We start from the raw sequence: 26182 nt of genomic DNA, 5'->3' as shown, positions 1-26182 counted from the left end.
AGCAGTATTTGCCATATATGCAGGACTGCAGCTGCCATGCATATAGAATCCAAGTTTCCGTACTAAAAAGGAGCTGATTGTCGTGCATTGGCAAACAATATTTGCCATGTTTGTTGGATTGTAGCTGCCATGACTAGACAACTACAGTTGCCATGCATGTCCACACGCAGACTCACGGCTTGCTATTTGAATAATGTCATGCCAAATCACTTGAAGTTGATGTGATCCGTTACAATATACATGTTATTCAAGCAAAATCTTACGCGCGTACCTGTTTTTCTATTACAGGTCCTACAACTACAGTGAACAGCGGTGCAGGGACATCTACTGCAGGGAGCTCTGAGCGCACGGAAGAGGCGTTCCACCAGCCAGCCAACAATCATGGTGCAAACAATGCTGAGTCAGAGTCGGAAATGGCAATCATTCCAGCAATGCCGACAGGCACCCCTTTGAACACAAGCACTGGCAACACTCAAGTAGATGAAACTGCCGCCGATACTGAAGTGAATGATGAAACTAATGACGAAGCACAAGGGGATGAAGATGGTGGGCAATCGGAGATCATGGTACCTCAGCCACCGTACGTTGGGCAGAGATTTGAATCGTTCGCAGAAGCAAAGGAATTCTACCAGACATATGCAAAGTTCCATGGGTTTGCGGTCAACACCGAATACCATAGGAAAATTAAGAAAACTAACGAGTACAGCAGAGGTGAGATGAGGTGCCACAAGGCACGAAGGAACAAGAAGGGAAAAGGTGTTGCGCATGACGTTCCGAAACGAAAGAGAGGTATCATTCTCAAGACCGAATGCCCTGTCCGGTGTAAGCTAAACGTAGATGGAGCACAGTGGGTGGTCACTGAATATTTTGACGAGCACAACCACAAACTCATAAAGAAGTTCGACCTGGTAAAATTTCTGACCGCCCACAGAGGATTCACCCCCCTCGAGAAGAAATTCATAAAGCTGCTACATGATTGTAACATTGGTCCATCAAGAATGGTCCAGATACTATCACTCATCCACAGCAAAAAAGGGACTCTGAGTAGCATGCCCTACATACCAGCTGACGCCACAAACCTAAAGGCAAAGAACCATAGAGAGAGCAAGTTGGCTGACATAGAGGCCACAATGGCCTACTTCGATGAGAAAGCGAAGGATGATCCAGATTTCTTCTACAGGATAAGGTTGGACGATGAGGACCGTGTCAGGAACATGTATTGGGTGGATGGTGCTGCAAGGAGAGCCTAGAAACATTTCCGAGATTGCATTTCATTCGACGCGACGTATCTCACTAATATGTACAAGATGCCATGTGCTCCATTCATAGGAATAAATAACCACAATCAGTCGTTGCAGTTCGGATGTGGGCTCGTTCGGAATGAAGACACGGATGGGTACGTTTGGCTGTTCAAGACCTTCTTGGAGTGCATGGATGGACTTGCTCCGATGAACATAATAACAGACCAGGATTTTAGCATGCGTGCAGGCATAGAGGAGGTCTTTCCGTTGGCAGTGCACAGGCACTACAGGTGGCACATTATAAACAAGGCTGAGGAGAGGCTAGGACCGTTCTTTGTTGACCTCCCAGAGTTGCACAAGGCATTTGAGCTGTGCGTGGACCACAGCATGACGGTGGAGGAGTTTGAAAGGAGCTGGATGGCCATGATTGAAACATATCAAGTCACAGACAATGAGACTCTTGCTTCTTCCCATTTCTGCAGACTACGCAGCGCAGCGAGGGGTTCAATGCTGTTTTGAAGCGGTACGTGAGCCCTGGCAACTCATTGCTACAGTTTGCCAAGTAGTACACAGCTTTGCAACAAAAAATACTGGGATCTGAGCTACAGCAAGAAGCGAACACCGCACTAAAGCAGCCAAAATTGCTAACGTATTTACCGATGGAGAGGCAAATAAGCAAGATATGCACCAACAAGATCTTTAACAAGTAAGTCAGTTGCGTTACAAGTCTTATTTGCGCAAAGCACGAAGGCGGTAGGTGCCATATAGAATGCAATGCAGTTGCCATGATATGTGGTTGCCATGTTTAATGAAATACTGTTTGCCATGCTTACTCAGCTGCAGTTGCCATGTTCAATGGAAATTCTGTTTGCCATGCTTACCCGGATGCAGTTTCCATGTTCAATGAAATGCAGTTGCCATGTTTTAATGCACTGTACTTCCATTGCGCATGATGGTATGTGAATGCCAATGTCAACTGAAAAATGTTATGGTGTTGCCATATCTACTGAAATGCAATTGCCATGTTTACTAAAAATGCAACTGTCATGTTTGCTGAAACGCAATTGCCATTGTTTACTCAACTATAGTTGCCATGTTTAATAAAATGCAGTTGCCATGTTTTATGCAATGTGCTTCCATTAGGAATGTTGCTGTGGAAATGACGATGGCCAGTTGAAAAATGTTATGCAGTTGCCATGTTTAATGTACTGCAGTTGCCATGTCTAATGTACTACAGTTGCCATGTCTTATGTACTATATTTGCCATGTTCAAGGTACTATATTTGCCATGTTCAATGTACTATAATCCATGTTCAAACAAAATGTATTTCTATTTCCATGACAACATAAGGTGCTACAAAAAAAGAGTGCACGATAGTTTAACAGAAAACACACAAAACTTGCAGATTCCAGGAAGAAATAAAGTGTGCCAGCATGTTCACGGCTTTCCAGGTGGACGAACATACGTTCAAGGTGTGTTCTATTTTGGGCATATCAGATTCAGAACCTGAAGACCCGGACAAAGAAAGGAACTACTTCATGAAAGCCTTGATCGGCCAAGGCGAATACTACTGCCAATGCTGCAAGTTTGAACGGGACGGCATTGTGTACTGTCACATACTAAAAGTTATGGACATGAACACTGTGACACGGATGCCCCGCCATTTCATAAGGTGGCGATGGACTTGGGACAATGACGACGCGTTGGCGCCGCAGACAACAAACGCAGTTCTGGCTGTGCATGACGAGAGACCTGAGTCAACCATGGAAGTCGTGAGGCACATTGTGCTGACAAAGAACAATGCTGAGCTAATTGATGAAGCGTGCAAGAGTGATGAGACAGCAGGAGTCGAGAAAAACACAGGAAGGCCCTAAAAAGAGAGCTTGATGAGATCAAGAAGAGGAAAGTTGAGGAAGCCTTATACAGGTACCCCCGCACATCAAGTGTGCCTTCGTCCACGGGGCCATCATCTGAAAACTCGGAGATAGGATCTGGAATATCAAGCACACAAACCCAGGTCAGGAACCCGCCCCGTTCCATCACAAAGGGGCATCCAAAAGAGATAAGGTACAAATCGGGATTGGAGATTCAAGCAAAACACAAGAAACCGAAGAAAGGGACGGGCAATCCGTAAGCAAAAATTGGGGCGCTATGACATGGTCCTTGGGGACATTTGTTTTGTAACCCAGATGTTGTGAATTTTTTCTAGAAATGGGAGACTGACTCTTGAGGGGCATCAAAAATTGCAGGAAAATGCATTGAATGGGTAACTGCGGTTGCCATGTTGTGTGTGCTTGATCTGCCATGTTATATGTGTTTAATCTGCCATGCTATTTTGTACTAAATATGCCATGATATTTTATACTGAATCTATCATGGTAAATATACTGGGTCTGCCATGTTAATTATACTCAATCCGCCATGTCAAGTATACTGGATCTGCCATCTTGTTTATGCTGAATCTGCCGTGTTCTTTGTACTGAATCTGCCCTGTTAGCTGTACTGAAAAATGCCATGTTATTTGTAATGACTCTACATTGTGTATATTCTCATGATAATTCGACACGCTTTAGTCACACATGCTGTGTTGTGTGCAATATATGGGAAACAAAGTTGAAAGAGTGTAACGGGCATCAACCGCAGAAAAGGTTACGGCTACATGATCAAAACTACCATGGTAGCCGGTGCAGTTAGCAATGAAAAAGAAGAAGCAAAACAGCCAAATGAAAAAACGACGATGACTTTTAATAACCATGTCTGGTGAACTACAGTTGCCATGTTTTAGAACATAGTGCACGCATTCGAAGCAGCAACCTGGTGGTGCAAACGATGAAACCACAATAATAATGATAAACATAAAACGTACTCTACTATCACACCTGAAATAGGTTCACATCCACACAAAATATTACAAAAAATATTCAAATGTCACTCATGAACCACCACTGCGTACTAGGCTACTCGGGGTTGCAGTCATAGAATAGCACACGGACATAGTTTTTGAGAAGAACAAAAGGTAGTACCTTACATTCCTCGTCAACAGAATGTAAGGTATGCGTCCGGTGTGTAATGCCACGTGATCACTTGTACTTCTTGATGACTTTCTTGACAGCTTCCTCCACGAACTCGCGTGCTCCGGACCGCTTGTTGAAATCTTCATTCGTCAACCAGTTCCATGTGTAAAATTTCTGGAGCTCAACAACCATTGCAGCATTGACAGCGGGAACAAGTCTACCTTCCCACTTTGCAAGGTATTCCAACATGTGAAAGCCGCAGTCTGTCCTGCACAAGAAAAAGAGTCAGGTGAACTCGCAAAAAGGACAGACATAGCAAAGATAAAATTAAATTCATATGTAACAACAAAGAGGGGTGGGATTGATGTAAATGGCACATGAAGGGGGGTAGGAAATTACGTGTTCCCTTATTTCGTAGTTGATACGTCCATTTTGCATCATGCTTTTATATAGATATTTATCGCATTATGGACTGTTATTTCACTTTATGTCACAATACTTATGGCTATTCTCTCGTATTTTACAAGGTTTACATAAGGAGGGAGAATGCCGGCAGCTGGAATTCTGGGCTGGAAAAGGAGCAAATATTAGAGACCTATTCTGCGCAACTCCAAAAGTCCTGAAACTCCACGGAACATCTTAAAACAAATAAAGAAAAATCCTCGCCAAAGATGAAGGCCAGGGGGCCCACACCCTGCTCACGAGGGTGCCCCCCCCTAGGGCGCGCCCCCTACCTTGTGGGCCCCCTGGTGGCTCTCCGACATCCATCTTCTCCTATATGAAGTCTTTCGATGAGAAAAAATAGGAAGGAACTTTTCGAGATGAGACTCCACCGCCACGAGGCGGAACCTTGGCGGATCCAATCTAGAGCTCCGACAGAGCTGTTCTGCCGGGGATACTTCCCTCCGGGAGGGGGAAATCATCACCATTGTCATCACCAACGCTCCTCTAATCGGGAGAGGGCAATCTCCATCAACATCTTCACCAGCACCATCTCATCTCCAAACCCTAGTTCATCTCTTGTATCCAATTCTTGTTTCAAAGTCCGGGATTGGTGCTAGTAGGTTGCTAGTAGTGTTGATTACTCCTTGTAGTTGATGCTAGTTGGTTTATTTGGTGGAAGATCATATGTTCAGATCCTATATGCATATTATTACCCCTCTGATTATGAACATGAATATGCTTTTTGAGTAATTAAGTTCGTTCCGAAGGACAAGGGAGAAGTCTTGCCATTAGTAGTCATGTGAATTTGGTATTCGTTTGATATTTTGATAAGATGTATGTTGTCTAGCCTTTAGTGGTGTTATGTGAGCGTCGACTACATAACACTTCACCATTATTTGGGCCTAGAGGAAGGCATTGGGAAGTAATAAGTAGACGATGGGTTGCTAGAGTGACAGAAGCTTAAACCCTAGTTTATGCGCTGCTTCGTAAGGGGCTGATTTGGATCCACATGCTTGCAATAGAGGTTAATCATAAGTGGGATGCTTGTTCAAGTAAGAACAACACCCAAGCACCGGTCCACCCACATATCAAATTATCAAAGTATCGAACGCGCATCATATGAGCGTGATGAAAACTAGCTTGACGATATTCCCATGTGTCCTCGGGAGCACTTTTCCTATTATAAGAGTTTGTTCCGGCTTGTCCTTTGCTACAAAGGGATTGGGCCACCTTGCTCCACTTTATTTACTTTTGTTAGGTGTTGCTCGTTACAATTTATCCTATCACAAAACTATCTGTTACCACTTATTTCAGTACTTGCAAAGAATACCTTGCTGAAAACCGCTTATCATTTCCTTCTGCTCCTCGTTGGGTTTGACACTCTTACTTATAAAAAGGACTACGATAGATCCCCTATAATTGTGGGTCATCAAGACTCTTTTCTGGCGCCATTGTCGGGGAGTGTAGCCCTTTTGGTAGGTGGAATTTGGTAAGGAAAAATTTATATAGTGTGCTGAAATTTACTGTCACTTGCTACTATGGAAAGTAATTCTCTGAGGGGCTTGTTCGGGGTATCTTCACCCCGTCCAGTAGAGCAAAGAGTTGCTCCTCAACCTACTGAACATATTGAAAATGAAACTCCTTTTGAATTTCCTTCGGGTATGATGGAAAAACTGCTAGCTAACCCTTTTACAGGAGATGGAACAAAGCATCCTGGTGAGCACTTAATATATGTGGATGAAGTTTGTGGATTATTTAAGCTTGCAGGTATACCCAATGATGTTGCTAAGAAGAAGGTCTTCCCTTTATCTTTGAAGGGAGATGCATTGATATGGTATAGGCTATGTGATGATATGAGATCATGGGACTATAGAAGATTGAAGCTGGAATTTCATCAAAAGTATTACCCTATGCATCTTGTTCATTGTGATCGCAATTATATATATAATTTCTGGCCTCGCGAAGGATAAAGCATCGCTCAAGCTTGGGGGAGGCTTAAATCAATGTTATATTCATGCCCCAATCATGAGCTCTCGAGAGAAATGATTATTCAAAATTTATATGCTCGGCTTTCTGATAACAATCGCACCATGCTCGATACTTCTTGTGTTGGCTCTTTTATGATGAAGACTATTGAATTCAGATGGAATTTATTGGATAGAATTAAACACAACTCTGAAGATTGGGACCTTGACGAAGGTAAGGAGTCAAGTACGAAACCTAAGTTTGATTGTGTTAAATCTTTTATGGACACTGATATTTTCCGTAAGTTTAGCACTAAATATGGACTTGACTCTGAGATAGTAGCCTCTTTCTGTGAATCCTTTGCTACTTATGTTGATCTCCCTAAGGAGAAGTGGTTTAAATATCATCCTCCCATAGAAGTAAAAGTAGTTGCACCTATTAAATTTGAAGAAAATACTGTCACTTATAATGATCCTATTGTTCCTACTTCTTATATTGAGAAACCACCTTTCCCTGTTAGAATAAAGGATCGTGCTAAAGCTTCAACTGTTGTTCGTAAAAGCAATATTAGAACTTATACACCTCCTGAGAAAGTTAAAGTAGAACCTAATATTCATATTGTTAAAGATCTCTTGTCTGATAATATAGATGGGCATGTTATTCAGTTCGAAGGTGAAACTGCTATAATTGCTAAACCTTGTGATAAAGATAAACATAGACATGTGGTAGGCGTGCTTGTTATTTCTGTTAAAATAGGAGATCATTGTTATCATGGCTTATGTGATATGGGTGCGAGTGCTAGTGTTATACCGCATACTTTATATGAAGAAATTAAGAATGAAATTTCACCTGCTGAGTTAGAAGGTATTGATGTCACAATTAAACTTGCCAATAGAGATACTATTTCACTAATTGGAATTGTTAGAGATATTGAAGTCTTGTGTGGGAAAACTAAATATCCTGCTGATTTTCTTGTTCTTACTTCTCCGCAAGATAGCTTTTGCCCCATTATATTTGGTAGACCCTTCTTAAATAATGTCAATGCTACCATAGATTGCAAAAAGAATGTTGTTACTGTTGGCTTGGATGATATGGTTCATGAGTTTAATTTCTCTAAATTTAGTAAACAACATCATGAGGAAGAATTACCTAGTAAGGATGAAATTATTGGTCTTGCTTCTATTGTCGTACCTCCTAGTGATCCTTTAGAACACTATTTGCAAGACCATGAAAATGATATGTTCATGAATGAAAGAAGGGAAATAGATGAAGTATTCTTTAAACAGGAACCTATTCTGCATCACAATTTTCCTGTTGAAATCTTAGGGGATCCTCCTCCACCCAAGGGTGATCCCGTGTTTGAGCTTAAACCTTTGCCTGATAATCTTAAATATGCCTATCTTGATGAAAAGAAGATATATCATGTTATTATTAGTGCTAACCTTTCAGAGCATGAATAAGAAAGATTATTGAAAACTCTGAAGAAGCATCGTGCTGCTATTGGATATACTCTTGATGATCTTAAGGGCATTAGTCCCACTCTATGTCAACATAAAATAAATTTGGAAGCAGATGCCAAACCAGTTCGTGATCCTCAACGACGTCTGGATCCTAAAATGAAAGAAGTGGTAAGAAAAGAAATACTAAAGCTTTTGGAGGCAGGTATAATCTATCCTGTTGCTGATAATGAGTGGGTAAGTCCTGTCCATTGTGTCCCTAAGAAGGGAGGTATTACTGTTGTTCCTAATGATAAAGATGAATTGATTCCACAAAGAATTATCACAGGTTATAGGATGGTAATTGATTTCCGCAAATTAAATAAAGCTACTAAGAAAGATCATTACCCCTTACCTTTTATTGATCAAATGCTAGAAAGATTATGCAAACATACACACTATTGCTTTCTAGATGGTTATTCTGGTTTCTCTCAAATACCTGTGTCGGGTAGAGATCAATCAAAGACTACTTTTACATGCCCTTTTGGTACTTTTTCTTATAGACGTATGCCTTTTGGTTTATGTAATGCACCTGCTACCTTTCAAAGATGCATGATGGCTATATTCTATGACTTTTGTGAAAAGATTTGTGAGGTTTTCATGGACGACTTTTCCGTCTATGGTTCCTCTTTTGATGATTGCTTGAGCAATCTTGATCGAGTTTTGTAGAGATGTGAAGAAACTAATCTTGTCTTGAATTGGGAAAAGTGCCACTTTATGGTTAATGAAGGTATTGTCTTAGGGCACAAAGTTTCTGAAAGAGGTATTGAAGTTCATAAAGCCAAGGTTGATGCTATTGAAAAGATGCCATGTCCCAAGGACATCAAAGGTATAAGAAGTTTCCTTGGTCATGCCGGATTTTACAGGAGGTTCATTAAGGACTTCTCAAAAATTTCTCGGCCTCTGACTAATTTATTGCAAAAAGATATACCATTTGTCTTTGATGATGATTATGTAGAAGCATTTGAAATACTTAAGAAAACATTAGTCTCTGCACATGTTGTTCAGCCACCTGATTGGAACTTACCCTTTGAAATTCTGTGTGATGCTAGTGATTATGCTGTAGGTGTTGTTCTAGGGCAAAGAGTTGATAAGAAATTAAATGTTATTCATTATGCTAGTAAGACTCTAGACAATGCTCAAAGAAATTATGCTACTACTGAAAAAGAGCTTTTAGCAGTTGTATTTGCTTGTGATAAGTTCAGATCTTATATTGTTGATTCTAAAGTAACTATTCAAACTGATCATGCTGCTATTGAATACCTTATGGAAAACAAAGATGCTAAACCTAGACTTATTAGATGGGTTCTCTTGCTACAAGAATTTGATTTGCATGTGGTTGATAGAAAGGGAGCTGAGAACCCCATTGCAGACAACTTGTCTAGGTTAGAAAATATTCTTGATGACCCACTACTTATTAATGATAGCTTTCCTGATGAACAATTAAATGTTATAAGTACTTCTCGTAGTACTCCATGGTATGCTGATTATGCTAATTATATTATTGCTAAGTTTATACCACCTAGCTTCACATACTAGCAAAAGAAAAAGGTTTTCTATGATTTAAGACATTACTTTTGGGATGACCCACATCTTTATAAAGAAGGAGTAGATGGTGTTATTAGACGTTGTGTACCTGAGCATGAACAGGAACAGATCCTACGCAAGTGTCACTCCGAGGCTTATGGAGGACGCCACGCTGGAGATAGAACTGCACATAAGGTATTGCAATCTGGTTTTTATTGGCCTACTCTCTTCAAGGATGCACGTAAGTTTGTCTTGTCTTGTGACGAATGTCAAAGAATTGGTAATATTAGTAGACGTCAAGAAATGCCTATGAATTATTCTATTGTTATCGAACCGTTTGATGTTTGGGGCTTTGATTATATGGGACCTTTTCCAGCCTATAATGGATACACACATATTTTAGTTGTTGTTGATTACGTTACTAAGTGGGTAGAAGCTACTCCAACTAGTAGTGTTGATCATAACACTTCTATTAAAATGCTTAAAGAAGTTATTTTCCCGAGGTTTGGAGTCCCTAGATATTTAATGACTGATGGTGGTTCACACTTTATTCATGGTGCTTTCCGTAAAATGCTTGCTAAATATGATGTTAATCATAGAATTGCATCTCCTTATCACCCCCAGTCTAGTGGTCAAGTAGAGTTGAGCAATAGAGAGATCAAATTAATTTTGCAAAAGACTGTTAATAGGTCTAGAAAGAATTGGTCTAAGAAACTTGATGATGCATTATGGGCTTATAGAACTGCATATAAAAATCCTATGGGTATGTCTCCGTATAAAATGGTTTATGGAAAAGCATGTCACTTACCTCTCGAACTAGAACATAAGGCATATTGGGCTATTAAAGAGCTTAACTATGATTTTAAACTTGCCGGTGAGAAGAGGTTATTTGATATTAGCTCACTTGATGAATGGAGAACCCAAGCTTATGAAAATGCCAAGTTGTTTAAAGAAAAAGTTAAAAGATGGCATGACAAAAGGATACAAAAGAGTGAGCTTAATGTAGGTGATTATGTATTGCTATACAACTCTCGTTTAAGATTTTTTGTAGGAAAACTTCTCTCTAAATGGGAAGGCCCCTATGTTATCGAAGAGGTCTATCATTCTGTGCCATAAAAATCAACAACTTCGAGGGCACAAATCCGAAGGTGGTAAACGGTCAAAGAATCAAACATTATATCTCAGGTAATCCCATAAATGTTGAAACTAATATTATTGAAACCGTAACCCCGGAGGAATACATAAGAGACACTTTCCGGAACGTTTCAGACTCTGAAAAGGAATAGGTATGTGGTACGGTAAGTAAACCGACTCCAAAACAATTTTTAAGGCAATATCTCTCCGTTTTGGAATATTTAGAAAAATAGAAAAATAAGTAGTAGTCTGGGAAGGACACAAGGGCCCCATGAGGGTGGTGGGCGCGCCCTACCCCCCTAGGCGCGCCCCCCTACCTCGTGAGCACCTCGTGTGCCTTCCGGACTCCATTTTCTTGCACGATACGTATTTTGGTCGGTAAAAATTCATTACATAACCTCCCGAAGGTTTTGACTCCCGTATCACGCAACCCCCTCTGTTTTTGTTTTCGAGCTGTTGCTGCTGCAGATTAGAGCAAGATGTCTTCTCAAGAGTCAATCGGAGAGAGCCGGGTATCTAATCCGGCACCGGAACCAAGGGTAAACAGCGACGCTGACCACTTTGGGCCAGCAACGGAGGAAGAGATGGAGGCTGACTTGATGAGAGTAGATGCCATGGAGGATGAAGAAGTCACCTCTCGCCTCTAAGCTGGGTTCACGATGGGGGAACTACAAAGCTCAGCTACTCCAAATTCGGTTATCCCTTCTAATGTTAGATTTCTTTCTTATGGAAATATGAAGAGGAGTGTCACTTGTTCTCCCACAGCTATGCAACACCCTTGGGTGCAAGGAGCTTTAGCTGTCAGAGGAAAGCTTCATAAGGAAATAATGGACCTCAAACAGCAAGTCAATAAGCTCGAGGAGGAGAACCGCATCCTGAGGGGAATCATCGCCAAGAATATTACACCGACAACAAAGAAGGAGATATAATCACATGGGTATGGGCACTCCCCTTGGCAACTGCCAAGCTTGGGGGAGGTGCCCCGGTATCGTATCACCATCACAACTCCTATCTTTACCGTTTTTCTAAGTTCTATCCTATTAGTAGTATCTTGATTTAGTAGAATAAAGTTTATGGCATGATCTAGTTTTGAGTTTTGCTTTATGATCTCTATTTGTAATCAAGTCCGTGAGCTATATATAATAAAGATTAGTGTTGAGTCAAGGGCTTGATTATTTTGCCATGATCTTTGGTGAATAAAAGAAAAGAGAAAAAGAATAAAAAGAAACAAAAAAGTTCATATTGATCTTATTGAGAGTAATGACTTCACATAGAAAGAGTATGATGATTAAAAGTTGTTGCGAGTTGGCAAGCATAGCTTTGGTCATTGTTGCAATTAATAGGAAGTAATAAGGAAAGAGAGGTTTTCACATATAGATATATTATCATTGACATCTTTTATGATTTGGAGCACTCATTAAAATATCACATGCTAAAGAGTTGATGTTGGACAAGGAAGACAACGTAATGAGTTATGTCTTTCTTATATCTGAGATAAAGTATGTTGTCATGGATCCTCTAACTTGTTGAGCTTGCCTTTCCCCCTCATGCTAGCCAAATTCTCAGCACCAAGTAGAAATACTACTTGTTCTTCCAAATACCCTTAAACCAGTTTTGCCATGAGAGTCCACCATATCTACCTATGGATTGAGTAAGATCCTTCAAGTAAGTTGTCATTGGTGCAAAGCAATAAAAAATTGATCTAAATATGTATGATTGATTGGTGTGGGAGAAATAAGCTTTATACGATCTTGTGATGTGGAAGTAATAAAAGCGGCGGACTGCATAATAAAGGTTCATATCACAAGGGGCAATATAAAGTGACATTCTTTCGCATTGAGATTTTATACATCCAACCATAAAAGCGCATGGCAACCTCTGCTTCCCTCTACGAAGGGCCTATCCTTTATTATTATCTTCTACCTTATGCAAGAGTCATGGTGATCTTCACCTTTTCTTTTTCATTTTATCCTTTGGCAAACTCAGCATGTTGGAAAGAACATGATATATATATAATTGGATGTAGGGGAGCATGAACCATTATTGTTGACATTACCCTTGAGGTAAAAGGTTGTGGGGCAAAACTATAAGCCCCTATCTTTCTTTGCGTCCGATTAAAACTCCATAACCACAAGTATCGCGTGAGTGTTAGCAATTATGGAGGACTAAATGATAGTTGAGTATGTGGACTTGCCTTTTAGCTCTGACATAGACTCTTTCCGATGTTATGATAAATTGCAATTGTTTCAATGACTGAGATTATAGTTTGTCGGAGCCCAGTAAGGTTTATGATTTATACTTTTCCATTGTGAATAGATCATCACTTGAACATAAGTAATCATATGACAAAATCTATATATGTTGCTGCTATGAGAATAATCATGATGCCTTCATGTCTGTATTTTATTTTTATCGACGCCTCTACCTCTAAACATCAGGACATATTTATTGTTATCGGCTTTTCGCTAGAGGACAAGCGAGGTCTAAGCTTGGGGGAGTTGATACGTCCATTTTGCATCATGCTTTTATATCGATATTTATCACATTATGGACTGCTATTTCACTTTATGTCGCAATACTTATGGCTATTCTCTCTTATTTTACAAGGTTTACATAAGGAGGGAGAATGCTGGCAGCTGGAATTCTGGGCTAGAAAAGGAGCAAATATTAGAGACCTATTCTGTGCAACTCCAAAAGTCCTGAAACTCCACGGAACATCTTAAAACAAATAAAGAAAAATCCTCGCCAAAGATGAAGGCCAGGGGGCCCACACCCTGCTCACGAGGGTGCCCCCCCCTAGGGCGCGCCCCCCTACCTCGTGGGCCCCATGGTGGCTCTCCGACGTCCATCTTCTCCTATATGAAGTCTTTCGATGAGAAAAAAATAGGAAGGAACTTTTCGGGACTAGACTCCGCCGCCACGAGGCGGAACCTTGGCGGATCCAATCTAGAGCTCCGACAGAGCTGTTCTGCCGGGGATACTTCCCTCCGGGAGGGGGAAATCATCACCAACGCTCCTCTCATTGAGAGAGGGCAATCTCCATCAACATCTTCACCAGAACCATCTCATCTCCAAACCCTAGTTCATCTCTTGTATCCAATTCTTGTCTCAAAGTCCGGGATTGGTGCTAGTAGGTTGCTAGTAGTGTTGATTACTCCTTGTAGTTGATGCTAGTTGGTTTATTTGGTGGAAGATCATATGTTCAGATCCTATATGCATATTATTACCCCTTTGATTATGAACATGAATATGCTTTGTGAGTAATTACGTTCGTTCCTGAGGACAAGGGAGAAGTCTTGCTATTAGTAGTCATGTGAATTTGGTATTCGTTTGATATTTTGATATGATGTATGTTGTCTAGCCTCTAGTGGTGTTATGTGAACGTCGACTACATAACACTTCACCATTATTTGGGCCTAGAGGAAGGCATTGGGAAGTAATAAGTAGATGATGGGTTGCTAGAGTGACAGAAGCTTAAACCCTAGTTTATGCGTTGCTTCGTAAGGGGTTGATTTGGATCCACATGTTTCATGCTATGGTTAGGTTTACCTTAATACTTTTGTTGTAGTTGCGGATTCTTGCAATAGAGGTTAATCATAAGTGGGATTCTTGTTCAAGTAAGAACAGCACCCAAGCACCGGTCCACCCACATATCAAATTATCAAAGTATCAAATGCGCATCATATGAGCGTGATGAAAACTAGCTTGACGATATTCCCATGTGTCCTCGGGAGCGCTTTTCCTATTATAAGAGTTTGTTCCGGCTTGTCCTTTGCTACAAAAGGATTGGGCCACCTTGCTGCACTTTATTTACTTTTGTTACTTGTTGCTCGTTACAATTTATCCTATCACAAAACTATCTGTTACCACTTATTTCAGTACTTGCAAAGAATACCTTGCTGAAAACCGCTTATCATTTCTTTCTGCTCCTCGTTGGGTTTGACACTCTTACTTATCGAAAGGACTACGATAGATCCCCTATAATTGTGGGTCATCAGTAGTCGCCACGTACTCAATCGGGAAATGTCTGATCTGGACCTTTCAGTTTTTGTAGTGACGGTTCCATGTCTCTTTGACGTTGTTGATGAAGAATTCAGCATGCGAAGTAAGGTCTGCATCGGCTGCCGAACGCATTGAATCAAGCACCTCAAAGCGTTGGTTCTTCAGGTCAAGACAGATCACGTAGTGGTGACCACACTTGTCATGCGGGTCGTGTGGTGCAAGCTCCTGGAACATGGGGAACATGACCTGCACGTAAAAGTGAAGGAAATGAGAAGCAAAGTTCACATGAAGAACAGCAGAGGGACAAAAAAAGTAGAATCACATATAATGTTTAGTTATAGTGGGTAGTTGAAAGAAAGTTGTCGTCCATGTATGAACAAAATTTGTCGTGTATTTTACTTTGAAGTTGCCACATAGTTTGCACGGGATGCAAAAATCAAAAAGTAAGTTTGCACGGCAGCTGATGCCGCATGAAACATCTGCCACATAAACAGAGTGCAGATAATGGCAAAAAACCATACAATGTGAAAAAAAGTGCAAACAGGGAAGGAGTACTCACATATTTCTTCAGTGTGAGCTTGAATTGACCGTGTTGAGCAAAATTCTTCCTCAGGATTTTGTGGTGGAAGTCACCATCCCATATTTTGCAGGTCACACTGTAATGCATGATTGTTTTGTCAGGACACATATCCATATGCTTGTTGATGTAGTCAATCCCGCATGCAACTACATTCGTCGACATTTTACCGTTTGGCCTCACGGACTCGGCAAGATCACCCAGGTCGGCGTACGTCGCTTCGCATTGAATGACCTTGGTTCTGTCCAAACATGAGCTATATGAAAATGATATAACATGAAAGAATCATGTCTACTAAGTAAAAAAGGAAGAACTAAAACGTAAGCGGATCATATATAGAAAGTAGAAAAAAAATATGAATGGTAGAAAGAGCAAAGCAAAATGTGGTTATTACGCTTTCAGCTCCTTCATGTGCTTGCTGCTGGCCCTCGCATTTCCAAATCGCTTGACAATATCGTACAGTTGGGTCTGTTCCTTTGTGGCCCTGACTTCGGACTCGTAGTCTTCCGCGGGAGGTGGGTGAACTACCCTTTGCTGCCTCACAAAACCAGGGGTGGCACTCCTAATGGTATCCTCAGATACCGTATATGCAGGCACATTGGAACTTGATTGCCTCTGACCTCGTGAGGACCTCCTCTGCAATGATGCCTCCTCGATCCTACGGTAACATTCATCATGTGACGGTGAAATCTCCTCAGGGGTGCCTGCAAGGATCAAAAAAAGTGGTTTAGGATACCTGGAAAACAAAACAAATGGAATGTGAAAAGATAGGGTGCTTGATGTGAAATGTAGGTACAAAAAGTAGGGAGTTGCCATGTGGAGGCAAATCCAGTTGCCATGTGTAGTGCATTGTAGTTGCCATGTGACAGCAACTACAGTTTCCATGTTGTGTCAACTCCAGTTGCCATGTGCTTGCCGAATGAAAAATGCAGCATGGAAACAAAAATACAGGTGACATGGTGCAGCAAATCCAGTTGCCATGTGTATTGCACTATAGTTGCCATGTGATTTCTGAATGTAAAATGCAGCATGGCAACAAAAAAATGTAGGTGACATGGTGCAGCAAATCCAGTTGCCATGTCATCACATAATAGTTGCCATCACAAGTGAGAAACCCAAAAAAATGCTTGGGGCAAAAGTCAGACTACACAGATGTATACAAGAAAATGATAAGCACATAAGAAATGTACCTTGGACGATCAACTCTGCGAACTTGACAGCCTTCCTGCCCTCGACCATTGGCTGCGCCATCATTGCGGGCATGCCTCCCGGGAAAGCAAAGGCAACTGACATAGGATCTGGCACCACTAGTTGATCTTGACTGATGCCAAGGCTGAAGCTCGGTGGGGTGAAGGCCATTGGGTGCCTCTCATGCCTACTGGCCGGACCGCGAACAACTTGCGGGGCAGAATCCAAGGGTGAAAGATCAACAAACATATATGAATCGGTCGCTATAGAATGATCGGGCTTATTTGTAGGGCGGGGCGTGTTGTCAGCGGTATCAGCCGCAACTTCCTTGACAATCTTCTTGTTTGGGCTGTAGGGGACACCAACATTGACTGGGAGCCTGGAAGTGTGCAGATTTTAAGCTGGAGATTTCCACTGTGGGTAAAGGCGTAGTCTGCTCTGGAAGTTCACCTGCGTCACTCGTGCCCGGCTTGACACCTGCATCAGTTGTGCTCCGGTCTTCCGGTTTCTCCATCACATTGCTTTTGGCAGGTGGCGGGAACAGTGTGGACGCCGGAACATAACTAGACTCATCTCTGCTGCTCCTAGCTACAGCTGGTGCGTTGGGTATGTCTGTTGATTGCTTGCGGGGGCTACGACGCCTCGGTGGAAGACCAGCACGCGAAACAGTCGCCTTAGCAGTATCTGCACCGACAGGAGCTGGAGTTGTTGTGCCAAGACTCTCACCTGCAGATGGCACATCATTATGAACTGCCGCCTCAGCCACTTCTGTCGTGGAAACAGGAGTGCCACCATGCACGCGCTTGGAATCAGTGTCAGATGAGCGGGAATCTTCCTTGCTTAGGTTGGTCTCGGGAGCGTCCACTTCAACGCTTGCTGATGGGGTGGCATGGCTCACAGCAGCATCCTTCATTGCCAGAAGAGTTGGCAATATTTCAGCTGTCCTGGCAGATACCGACTCGTCACTCCCCGATGTACGGATGCTTGTTGTTCTAACCTGCACATCTGCAACCGGCGGAGATGGTCGGCCACTTGCGTCAGAGTTAGTGGGAACAGTTGTCGGTGCAGCAGCAGTTTTGTCAACTGGCGCCTCATGAACATCTGAGTTGCCCCCTGTTGACAACTTTGAATGAAGGCGTTCGAGTGGGTCCCTAATGATATGCTTGGCCCCGCGTGAAGTAGTCTTCTTCACCCTGCAAAAAAGAAAGCATGTGAAAAAGGTATTAACAATGAACAAAAAATATTTTCCATGGTATAAAATCTAAAAAAATGAAAAAAAAAGGTGGAAAAGTTGGTAGTTGCCATGTAAGAGGAATATGAGTTGCCATGTGGCATAGTTAGAAGTTGCCATGCAAATCCAGCAAGAGTTGCCATGCTAGCCAACTTGAAGAATGATAAAAATGTCTGATCTGCCAGGAATGCAATTTCAAAACTAGGTACGGGATGAGCACACTAGCCAATGGAAAGATGGCAGTTGCCATGTAGGTACAATAAGAGTTGCCATTTGGCCTAGATAGCAGTTGCCATGTAAAAACAAGCAGGAGTTGCCATGTAGTTAAAGAGGAAGGAAATCATTTGAAAAAACAGCATTTGCCCATGTGGGGACGATGACAGAAGCCCATGTGGCAAGCTGAACGGATGCATTGAAAAATCAAAAATATAGCACTACGTCAATGAAAGCACATGGAAAACCTACTTCTTGACTGGCTTTCTCAGGCCTGGCAGCAAGACAGGATCCCCGATGTTGGACGTCGTCGTACAAGGAGATGACCTGGTGGAAGGGGTGTCACCAGCAATGAGGGCACCTTTGTTCAACCGAGCAGAAACACGGGTTGGCGTTGGTGCCTGTTTCTTCGTAACTGCTCGTCCACCAGTTGTCGCCTCACTGCACGTATAAGATGGAGGAAAACAAGAGGTGGTAATTATCAGACAGCAAACTCGTTGTTGCACTTAGCAAAAACAAATGCAAAAACGGATCAGTCTGTTCCAAAAATATAGACAAAACAAAAAACTAAAATTAAAGTCGAACCTCCTCCTAGCAGCTACGGGATCGGTCCTAGACCTCTTGCCAGGAGAACCCTGCCCAACATCCTCTGGAGCCCTCCCCCTCTTTGATGGCAACACCCCCTCGCCTCTCGCAGCCGTATGTTCTTTGACTTTCTCCGGTGGGGGGACATCTCGTGCATCCTTGCCCTTCTTACCACCTGCACGAACTTCCACATGTTCATCAACATCGGTGTCCTGTTGCACATTCTCCATGTCATCGTCGTCATCCTTGCTGAGACCAGCGTCTCCATCTAGTTCATCTTGTGTGTCAGCAAGCTCTTGGGAACTGTTGTAGTCATACCGGCCACGGCAACCAATTGGCCGATTTGTCCGTTCTGGGACAAATGTAGTGAAATGCCTCGCAACCGTGTCGCTGTCGGAGCCATTAAGGGACGTCCACCCCTCAACCAACTTCCCGAGCAAGATGGTCATTCCGGATGCAAACTGCCCAATTAGATGCTCAACGGGTGCCCTCTCCTGTGCACGAAACAAGAAGCAGCAATAACCAACCATATTACAGTCACTTGCACGACATCAAAAATAATCCAAGGCAACCATAGATATATATCTTTGATTACCTCAGTAGGGCAAGACAGAGCTGAGTGCATGTCCATCCACTTTCCAAAGTTTTGAGGCCCCCCAAACACGTTGTAGTCTATAGCATGCTTGGCCATCAGCTGGAAAAACCAAAAAAATAGCTAGGATGTAAGAGAGAGAATGATGAACACTGACTAGCAGTTCATGTGTTGCAAAATACAACAAAAAAAGAAGACGCAAATATAAGTTTTAGCACGAATGATAGAGTTGCCATGTGGAGTGAGACATGGATACCATACTCAGACAGCCATGGCTAACAAAGGTAGTCATCTCTTGTTAACCACAGACGGTTGCCACACGATGATATGTTATGCCGCAAAAATTTGTAAGAATGCCGTGTAGAGAAAGAAACCAGAACTAACTTGCAGTTATCCATATTTGGTATCAGTTACCCTGTCTGCAGCAAGCACAGCCTTGACAGCATCGATAGTCCACACAGAAATAGCAAACTTGTGCGTAGGCGGCGGGCCTCCTGTCCTAGTGAAATCCACGGTGGACAGATCAAGACAGTCGACGTACATGAGGTGATGTACAACAATTTTAAAAAGAAAGAAGTATTAGTTGCGATCATGGTATTTTGCGAAAAAACAGGATAATATATGTTCCTACGATCATCAAGTTGAAGTGCATGAAAAAAAGAAAAAGAAGAAGTTGCCATCTATATGTGCTAGTTGCCATCATAGTGTGATGGCAGTTGCCATATTGTCATGATGGCAGTTGCCATCATAGTATGATGGCAGTTGCCATATTGTCATGGTGGCAGTTGCCATATTGTCATTATGGCAGTTGCCATCTTGTTATGATCAGGTTGCCATGCATGAATAAAAGGTGTTAAAAAGAGTGCTCACAGAAAGGGCTGGTAAAAAATACCATTAAATGCAGTCGACAACCCTTCTGGTACATCTTGCTTGAGAATGCATCATGCAGGAAGTCGGCAATGAACTTACACCAATTCATGTTCTTCACAGCTTTCAATTTCGCCTACACCGCACAAAATTCAGGACAACAAGTTGCCGCATCAGAAATCAAATGGAAAAAACATCAAAAAACACTGGCAGTGACTAGCTTGCACATGACATCGGAGCAAAAAAATTGAAGGAAAAATAATGTAGTAAAGATAGATCATTCACCAGGATGGGGAAGCATTTGTTGCTTGGGAGAAGAGAAGTGGTCGGCGCGAAAACAGCTGAGATGAGGTACATGAGTAGTTTCATCTTAAAAACCTCGCCATGGGTTGTCATGGCCTGCAGCGAATCTGGCAGTACAGACGTGTTCGGCATGGATTCCAACCCAGGAAACAAACTGGGGAACAACGCTTCCTCGATCTTGTTATTAACCTCATACGGGACTTTGATTTGTCCACGGGGCACACCCAAAGTACAGAACACGGATTCCTCGTTCAACGGCAGTCTTCCACGTCCCGGAATCACAAATTCCCTGGAGGCAGGGTCGTAAATCTCACCAAGCCAGTCGCATACAGGGTTGGCTAGATTCGTGCACCGGACATTCATCATAGCCTGCATACCCATCTCAGCAGCAGCTCCCTTCTGATCGTCGGTAAATCTGCCAGTCAATGAAGTTAGTCGTTCATGGGAGGCTCTGTTGCGAGTACGTTTCTTCTTCTGCAAAAAAATAGAAAAATGATCAGTTGTTGCCATGTTTTCACTGTCATGAACATTTAGTTCATGACAGACGACTGCAAGCTCGAGGTGGCAACCAATAACATATGCAGGAGGAAGAGGGTGTGTGGACAGTTACCTCGTCGCCCTCTTTTCTCCGTCCAGTTGCCCGATTCTGTTGTGGTGGATCCATGAAATCATCATCATCGTTTTGATGATCGCCGCAAGCCATTCTGCTGAGGTAAGAACAGACCAAATTGTCATGGTGGAAATGAAAATGCAGGAAGTAAGCAGTTGCCACCTAACAGAATGTCCTTGCCACATGGGCTCGAGTGAAAAATGTCAACTAGTGAATGCAAAAAAATCACATGAACACGCACGCACCCCCCCCCCTATGATTGTTGAAAACATAAATGTGGCAATTAAGCACATTGGTTACATTTGAAAAAAAAATGTACAGATCGTAAATGCACTTAAAAACAAAATGTTGAAGTTGCCATGTTAGCACAAGATAGTACGAAAACAAAGTCACAAAATCCTCCACTGCAGAAACCTAAGATGTGGCAACTCGCACCCTGTCCTCATACAACAATGACTTGCCATGTGGTTCAATGGCAAAAATGTGCTAGGTTGAAATTGCCATGTTAAAATGCAACACATAATTCAAAAAAGCGATGAAAAACAGCTAATGAACAACCTGAAATTGCCATAGTGTGTTCAGATATCACAAGCCATCATGGCAAAACACGAAAATTGCGTCTGCCGTACAATGAATTTGCCACATTATACTGACTGTAACATGGCAACAGACATGTTGTGTTCAGACAAAAACTTGCCACATGGAAAGCATATATATGGCATCTGACACAGTTGATGTGCAAATTAGTTGCCATGTTATGTAGCCAATTTGCCACATTATCCTGTCTACAACATGGCAACAGCTACAGTGTGTTCATAGTCTATTGCCACAAGAATATACTATCCAAGTAGCAACAGGCATAGTTGATGTGCAGATTAGCTGCCATCCAGTGCAATTGGTTAGTGAAACTGCAGTGACTACCGATTTACTGCACTTTACCATTCCTACAGTGTGGCAACTATCACAATCATTCAGGAAAAATTAGTTGCCACATGGAAAAAGCATGTTTGTGGCAACTATGACAGTCATTCAGGAAATTAGTTGCCGCATGGAAAAGAATGTTTATGGCAACTATCACAGTCATTCAAGAAATTAGTTTCCACATGGAAAAGCATGTTTGTGGCAACTATCACAGTCATTCAGAAAATTAGTTGCCATATAGTCATGATAGTTACTCAAACCACCACGTTTGCCTTCATACCGCAGTTTGAAAAACAACTAACTAGATCTAGGGTTCAATGGCAACTATAATGACTTGAAATTCATCCCCAAAATTCTCCTCGAACTGATCGCAAATACCAATTTGAAGCAATGCGCAACTATCAGACCGAAAAACAACGGCCCAATCCCAAGGCACAACCAGTGTGTGTCTCCGGACAGGCAGAACCACACCGGCGAGACCGCCACCGCGGCGGCGACGAAACTGCCCAGTGCCACCGAAAACGGCAAGCATAGGACTCCGCCGCCAGCGGGAACGCCGGCGCATCGCCAAATCGCCTGAATCTCTACGAATCTCGAGCGAAGCATCAAAACACCGAGGGAAGGGGAGAAAAATGCAGGCAATGATTGTGAGAGTGGGAGCGAGCATTACCTTCAATCTGTAGGCGCTCCGGCGAAGCCGCTCTGGTCCGGTGAGCACCACCGACGGCCGCGAACTCCGTCGACTCTTCCGCCTCCGCCGTCGCCTTCTCCCCTAGTCTTCTCCTCCAATCGTCTGAAATGCGAAGTGGGTTGTGCGAGTAACTGTGGGGATGAGTAAATGGAACCGTGAGGGGTAGGCGGGCGAAGTGCGTGACGTGTTTGACGTCAACCACGGTCGGCACGTGGCGTGCGGGCGCATAGCAGTTCCACCGCACGGCCCCGAGTGGCAACCACTAACCGCGGGGGGGCAACCGACGTGCGGGCGAACTATGTCACACACCATACAGGCGCCTTGTCCTACGTGGCACAGAAAATCGGCCAGATTGTGCCAAGATTCGTGCATATAGTACTGGACGGTGATGGATGCGTGTGGTCGAGATGGTCAACGCCCACACGTGTGGGCGTTAACATTTCTGATTGTTTTTTAGTGATTTCAATTCCTCGTAACTGGTATTGTTGATGTTTGTCAACATGAAATATCATCTTGGTGATGCCTCAAATTTTCATGCAAGTATGGACAGATTTCAGGTTGTGTCCTCTCTTTTCTCTTAATGGGAAGTTGTGTCCTCTTACAATGCAAGATTTCCATATTGCTAATTTTTTTATGTGTGATTTACTCGACTCTTCCTATTTTGATGCCTATTTCTTTAACTAGGAATGTAGTATGGAGGACCAAAATGCTTCTTGGGAAAGTAGCCGGAGCAAGAACTAAAATGAGTCCCTTGTGTTGGGTATGTGTAGCTCCACTTATATTAAATTACGAGTTCCACTTCATGACATCTCCAATATTTGTCTTCTGGTCAGTTTTAGTTGCCCGTGATGCTTGGTTTATTTTTACTTTTTAGTAGTGTGTAATTTTTGTTTGTGAACGTTAGGATGATATTATTTTTATCCTCCTCGGTGAGTTTATTATTATTTGTCTTATACCTCAATGAAATAAATATGAGTTCTTAATTCTTCTTCCACTTGATCATATATGCATCTATTCAATTGAATGAAATCATGTTCCATCTTCTCAACAATGGCTTGCTTGTGTGAAACTGCTACACATGAGTAACCATGGTTGTGGAGGTAAGGTTTGGTGTGACGGTGGCATGTAACAAGAAGATCAAGTGGAGAGAGACCTAGAAGATGGTAAAAGTGAGGAGCTAAAAGATGGTTAGTAGTAATTGAAAAGGGAAGCTGCTGAAAGCTTGAAAGCATTTATGATCTCAGAAAAGTATTTAGACACATTATTGGTTGGGCTTAAAAATGTTGAATAAAGAATTTTGTATTCGGTATGTAGCCCTCGTTTCGAAATAAAGGACCGTAGTGAGGATCAATTCCGGATAAGCGAGTCAGTGTAGGGACAGTGGCTGATGATTCTAAAGGTGATTTCTAACTACAAGATGACTTTATTTGAAAACGAAATCCAAATATCAACAAAAAAATGAATGGAATGTCTTATCAGATTTTCTTATGATGACCTGGTCGAGAGAGTACGAAACATCGGTGTAAAAGATTGAGTGGGATGGTTATAGTAAGGGGTGAATCAAGGCCCGCCCGGTAGGGATGCCTCTCACACTTCTGGGAGATCATCTTTTCTTTCAAAATCTTGCTATTTATTTTTGGTATCATGACATAAACTCTCCTTTTCTTGTGCTCTTTATCTTATTATTTGCAAATGATTCCGGTTTCTCATGCCAAAGCAAAGTAAGGCAAATTGTACCAAATCTGAATTATAGTGATTAGGCATCCTTCGGATTTTCTTGTTAGTTTTCTTTATATTGTCTTGTTAGCCTTCATGCCTTATAGCTTGTTCATATAAGTATAGAAGTACAAAAACATGTAGTGCAATCATGGAAGCGATAGGGACATGCAACTGCCAACCCCCTTTCTGATGTCATGCATCTACTTTTCTTTCTCATCACAATCACAACAACAACCACCGAAGAAGAGTGATTTAATTGCAAAGAATTTGACAAACCGTCCAATGTCCATGAGGATATTTACAGTTATGTTGGACACATTTGGTATTGAATCACTAGATTATGTATGCCCCATTGCGGCATTTATCTAGTTCAAAGAAAAATACCGTGGCTGCAAAACTAATTACAATGGGAACCTAATTTCTACTTATACTACTCTTTTCGATTCATATTACTTGTGGCTCAATTCGTATGATTCTACTGGTTTCTGCAATTCTGGAACCCAATCAATCAGTCACAAAACCCGTGGCCGCGTCTCACGGCCGTCCCAAGTCTCAACTAGACCCATCGAGCGCGCTTCCTCGCCTGCTCCTCGCCGGGGTAGCCGGCTTCCTCGTCCGCGCTGCGGTACCTGGAGCTGGAGCCCGATCGCTGGAGCGGGCAGACGGCGGAGGGACCGCCGGCTTCGTGAAGACCTTGCGGACCACGCAGTCCATGTTCGCCTCGGGGCCGGGCCGCGCGCAGCGGAAGGCGGCGCCGCCCTTGTTGAGCCGGTACTCCGCCATCAGCCACGGCGTCCGCGCCCATACCCCGTCGCCGCCCCGCCACGCGACGTAGTACGCGAGCCTGCGCCTGAAGGCGACCGCCTCCCCACCGGTCCCGCCGCGGTACGCCTTCTCGGGACCGTACGGGATCCAGCACCCGCCCGGCGCCGGGGCCCTCTCCCCGGCGGGGTGCGCCGCGAAGAAGTAGCCCCACACCTCGCCGCTCTCCCGCCGGTGGCTGCGGCTGAAGGGGAGCTCATCCGGGGCCGCGGAGAAGACGTCCACGCCCTCCGCCACCAAGCCCGGGGTGACGTAGCCGCCCAGTGCCTTGGGGGCGAGGTAGTGCTGAATGAGCTCCCGGGCCTTGGGTCTGAACACGTAGCCCAGCGGCAGGCTCGGCACGGGCGGAGGCGCCATTGCCATGACGGGCTGCCCACGGAATCTGCTTAGAAGCAGAGGGGGAGGGAGGTTGGTTGGATTTGGGGGGAGAAGAAGGTTTCGACCGGTTGGAATGATGCGACGGGAGATTCAGGATCCGGGGGCTGTATTTATAGACATGGGATCGCGTCATGGCAGGAGAGGTTGTAGAAGCAGAGCACAATGCTGTAGATTAACACCAGTTTGGCTCGCCAATCCAATTTCCATTTATCAATGGAACGCACGGCTGACGCTAATGTTCAGGCTTCAGATCATGCGTAAATCCAGACATACGAGTTACTACTGCAGCTTCTGTTTGTACTAACCCAAATTCGCAGCATCATGTTAACCCAAATTCAGGCTTCAGATAATGTTCAGGCCTCAGATCATGCTAACCCAAATCCGCGGCATCATGTTAACCCAAATTCAGGTTTCAGATAATGCTAACCCAAATTCGCAGCATCATGTTAACCCAAATTCTCGCTTCAGATAATGCTAATCCAAATTCGCAGCATCATGTTGACCCAAATTCAGGCTTCAGATCATGCTAACCCAAATTCAGGCTTCAGATAATGTTCAGGCTTCAGATCATGCGAACTCAGCATCTACTAGCGCCTCCCGTGCTACGGTGCTACTACCGCAGCTTCTGTTTCTTCTTCTTGTCCTGCCGCTGTGTCAGGTC

General features: G+C 43.1%; 1 protein-coding gene across 1 annotated transcript; it reads right to left on the bottom strand.

Moving 5' to 3' along the window:
* Positions 1–24603: 24603 nt before the first annotated feature.
* Positions 24604–25788, bottom strand: LOC123185613 (NAC transcription factor 56-like). Its single transcript, XM_044597469.1, has one exon. The coding sequence runs from the start codon at positions 25504–25506 to the stop codon at positions 24874–24876; it is 633 nt and encodes a 210-aa protein (XP_044453404.1). The 5' UTR covers positions 25507–25788; the 3' UTR covers positions 24604–24873.
* Positions 25789–26182: the final 394 nt, after the last annotated feature.

The sequence above is a fragment of the Triticum aestivum genome, chromosome 2A, assembly GCF_018294505.1.
Source record: "Triticum aestivum cultivar Chinese Spring chromosome 2A, IWGSC CS RefSeq v2.1, whole genome shotgun sequence".
Taxonomy (NCBI): domain Eukaryota; kingdom Viridiplantae; phylum Streptophyta; class Magnoliopsida; order Poales; family Poaceae; genus Triticum; species Triticum aestivum.
Note: the sequence above shows the minus strand (reverse complement) of the source record. Positions and strands in the feature narration are given on the sequence as shown.

What these genes read in the sequence shown, in the direction of transcription:
- LOC123185613 (XM_044597469.1), bottom strand. Translation starts at nt 25,506, where the DNA reads ATGGCAATGGCGCCTCCGCCCGTGCCGAGCCTGCCGCTGGGCTACGTG.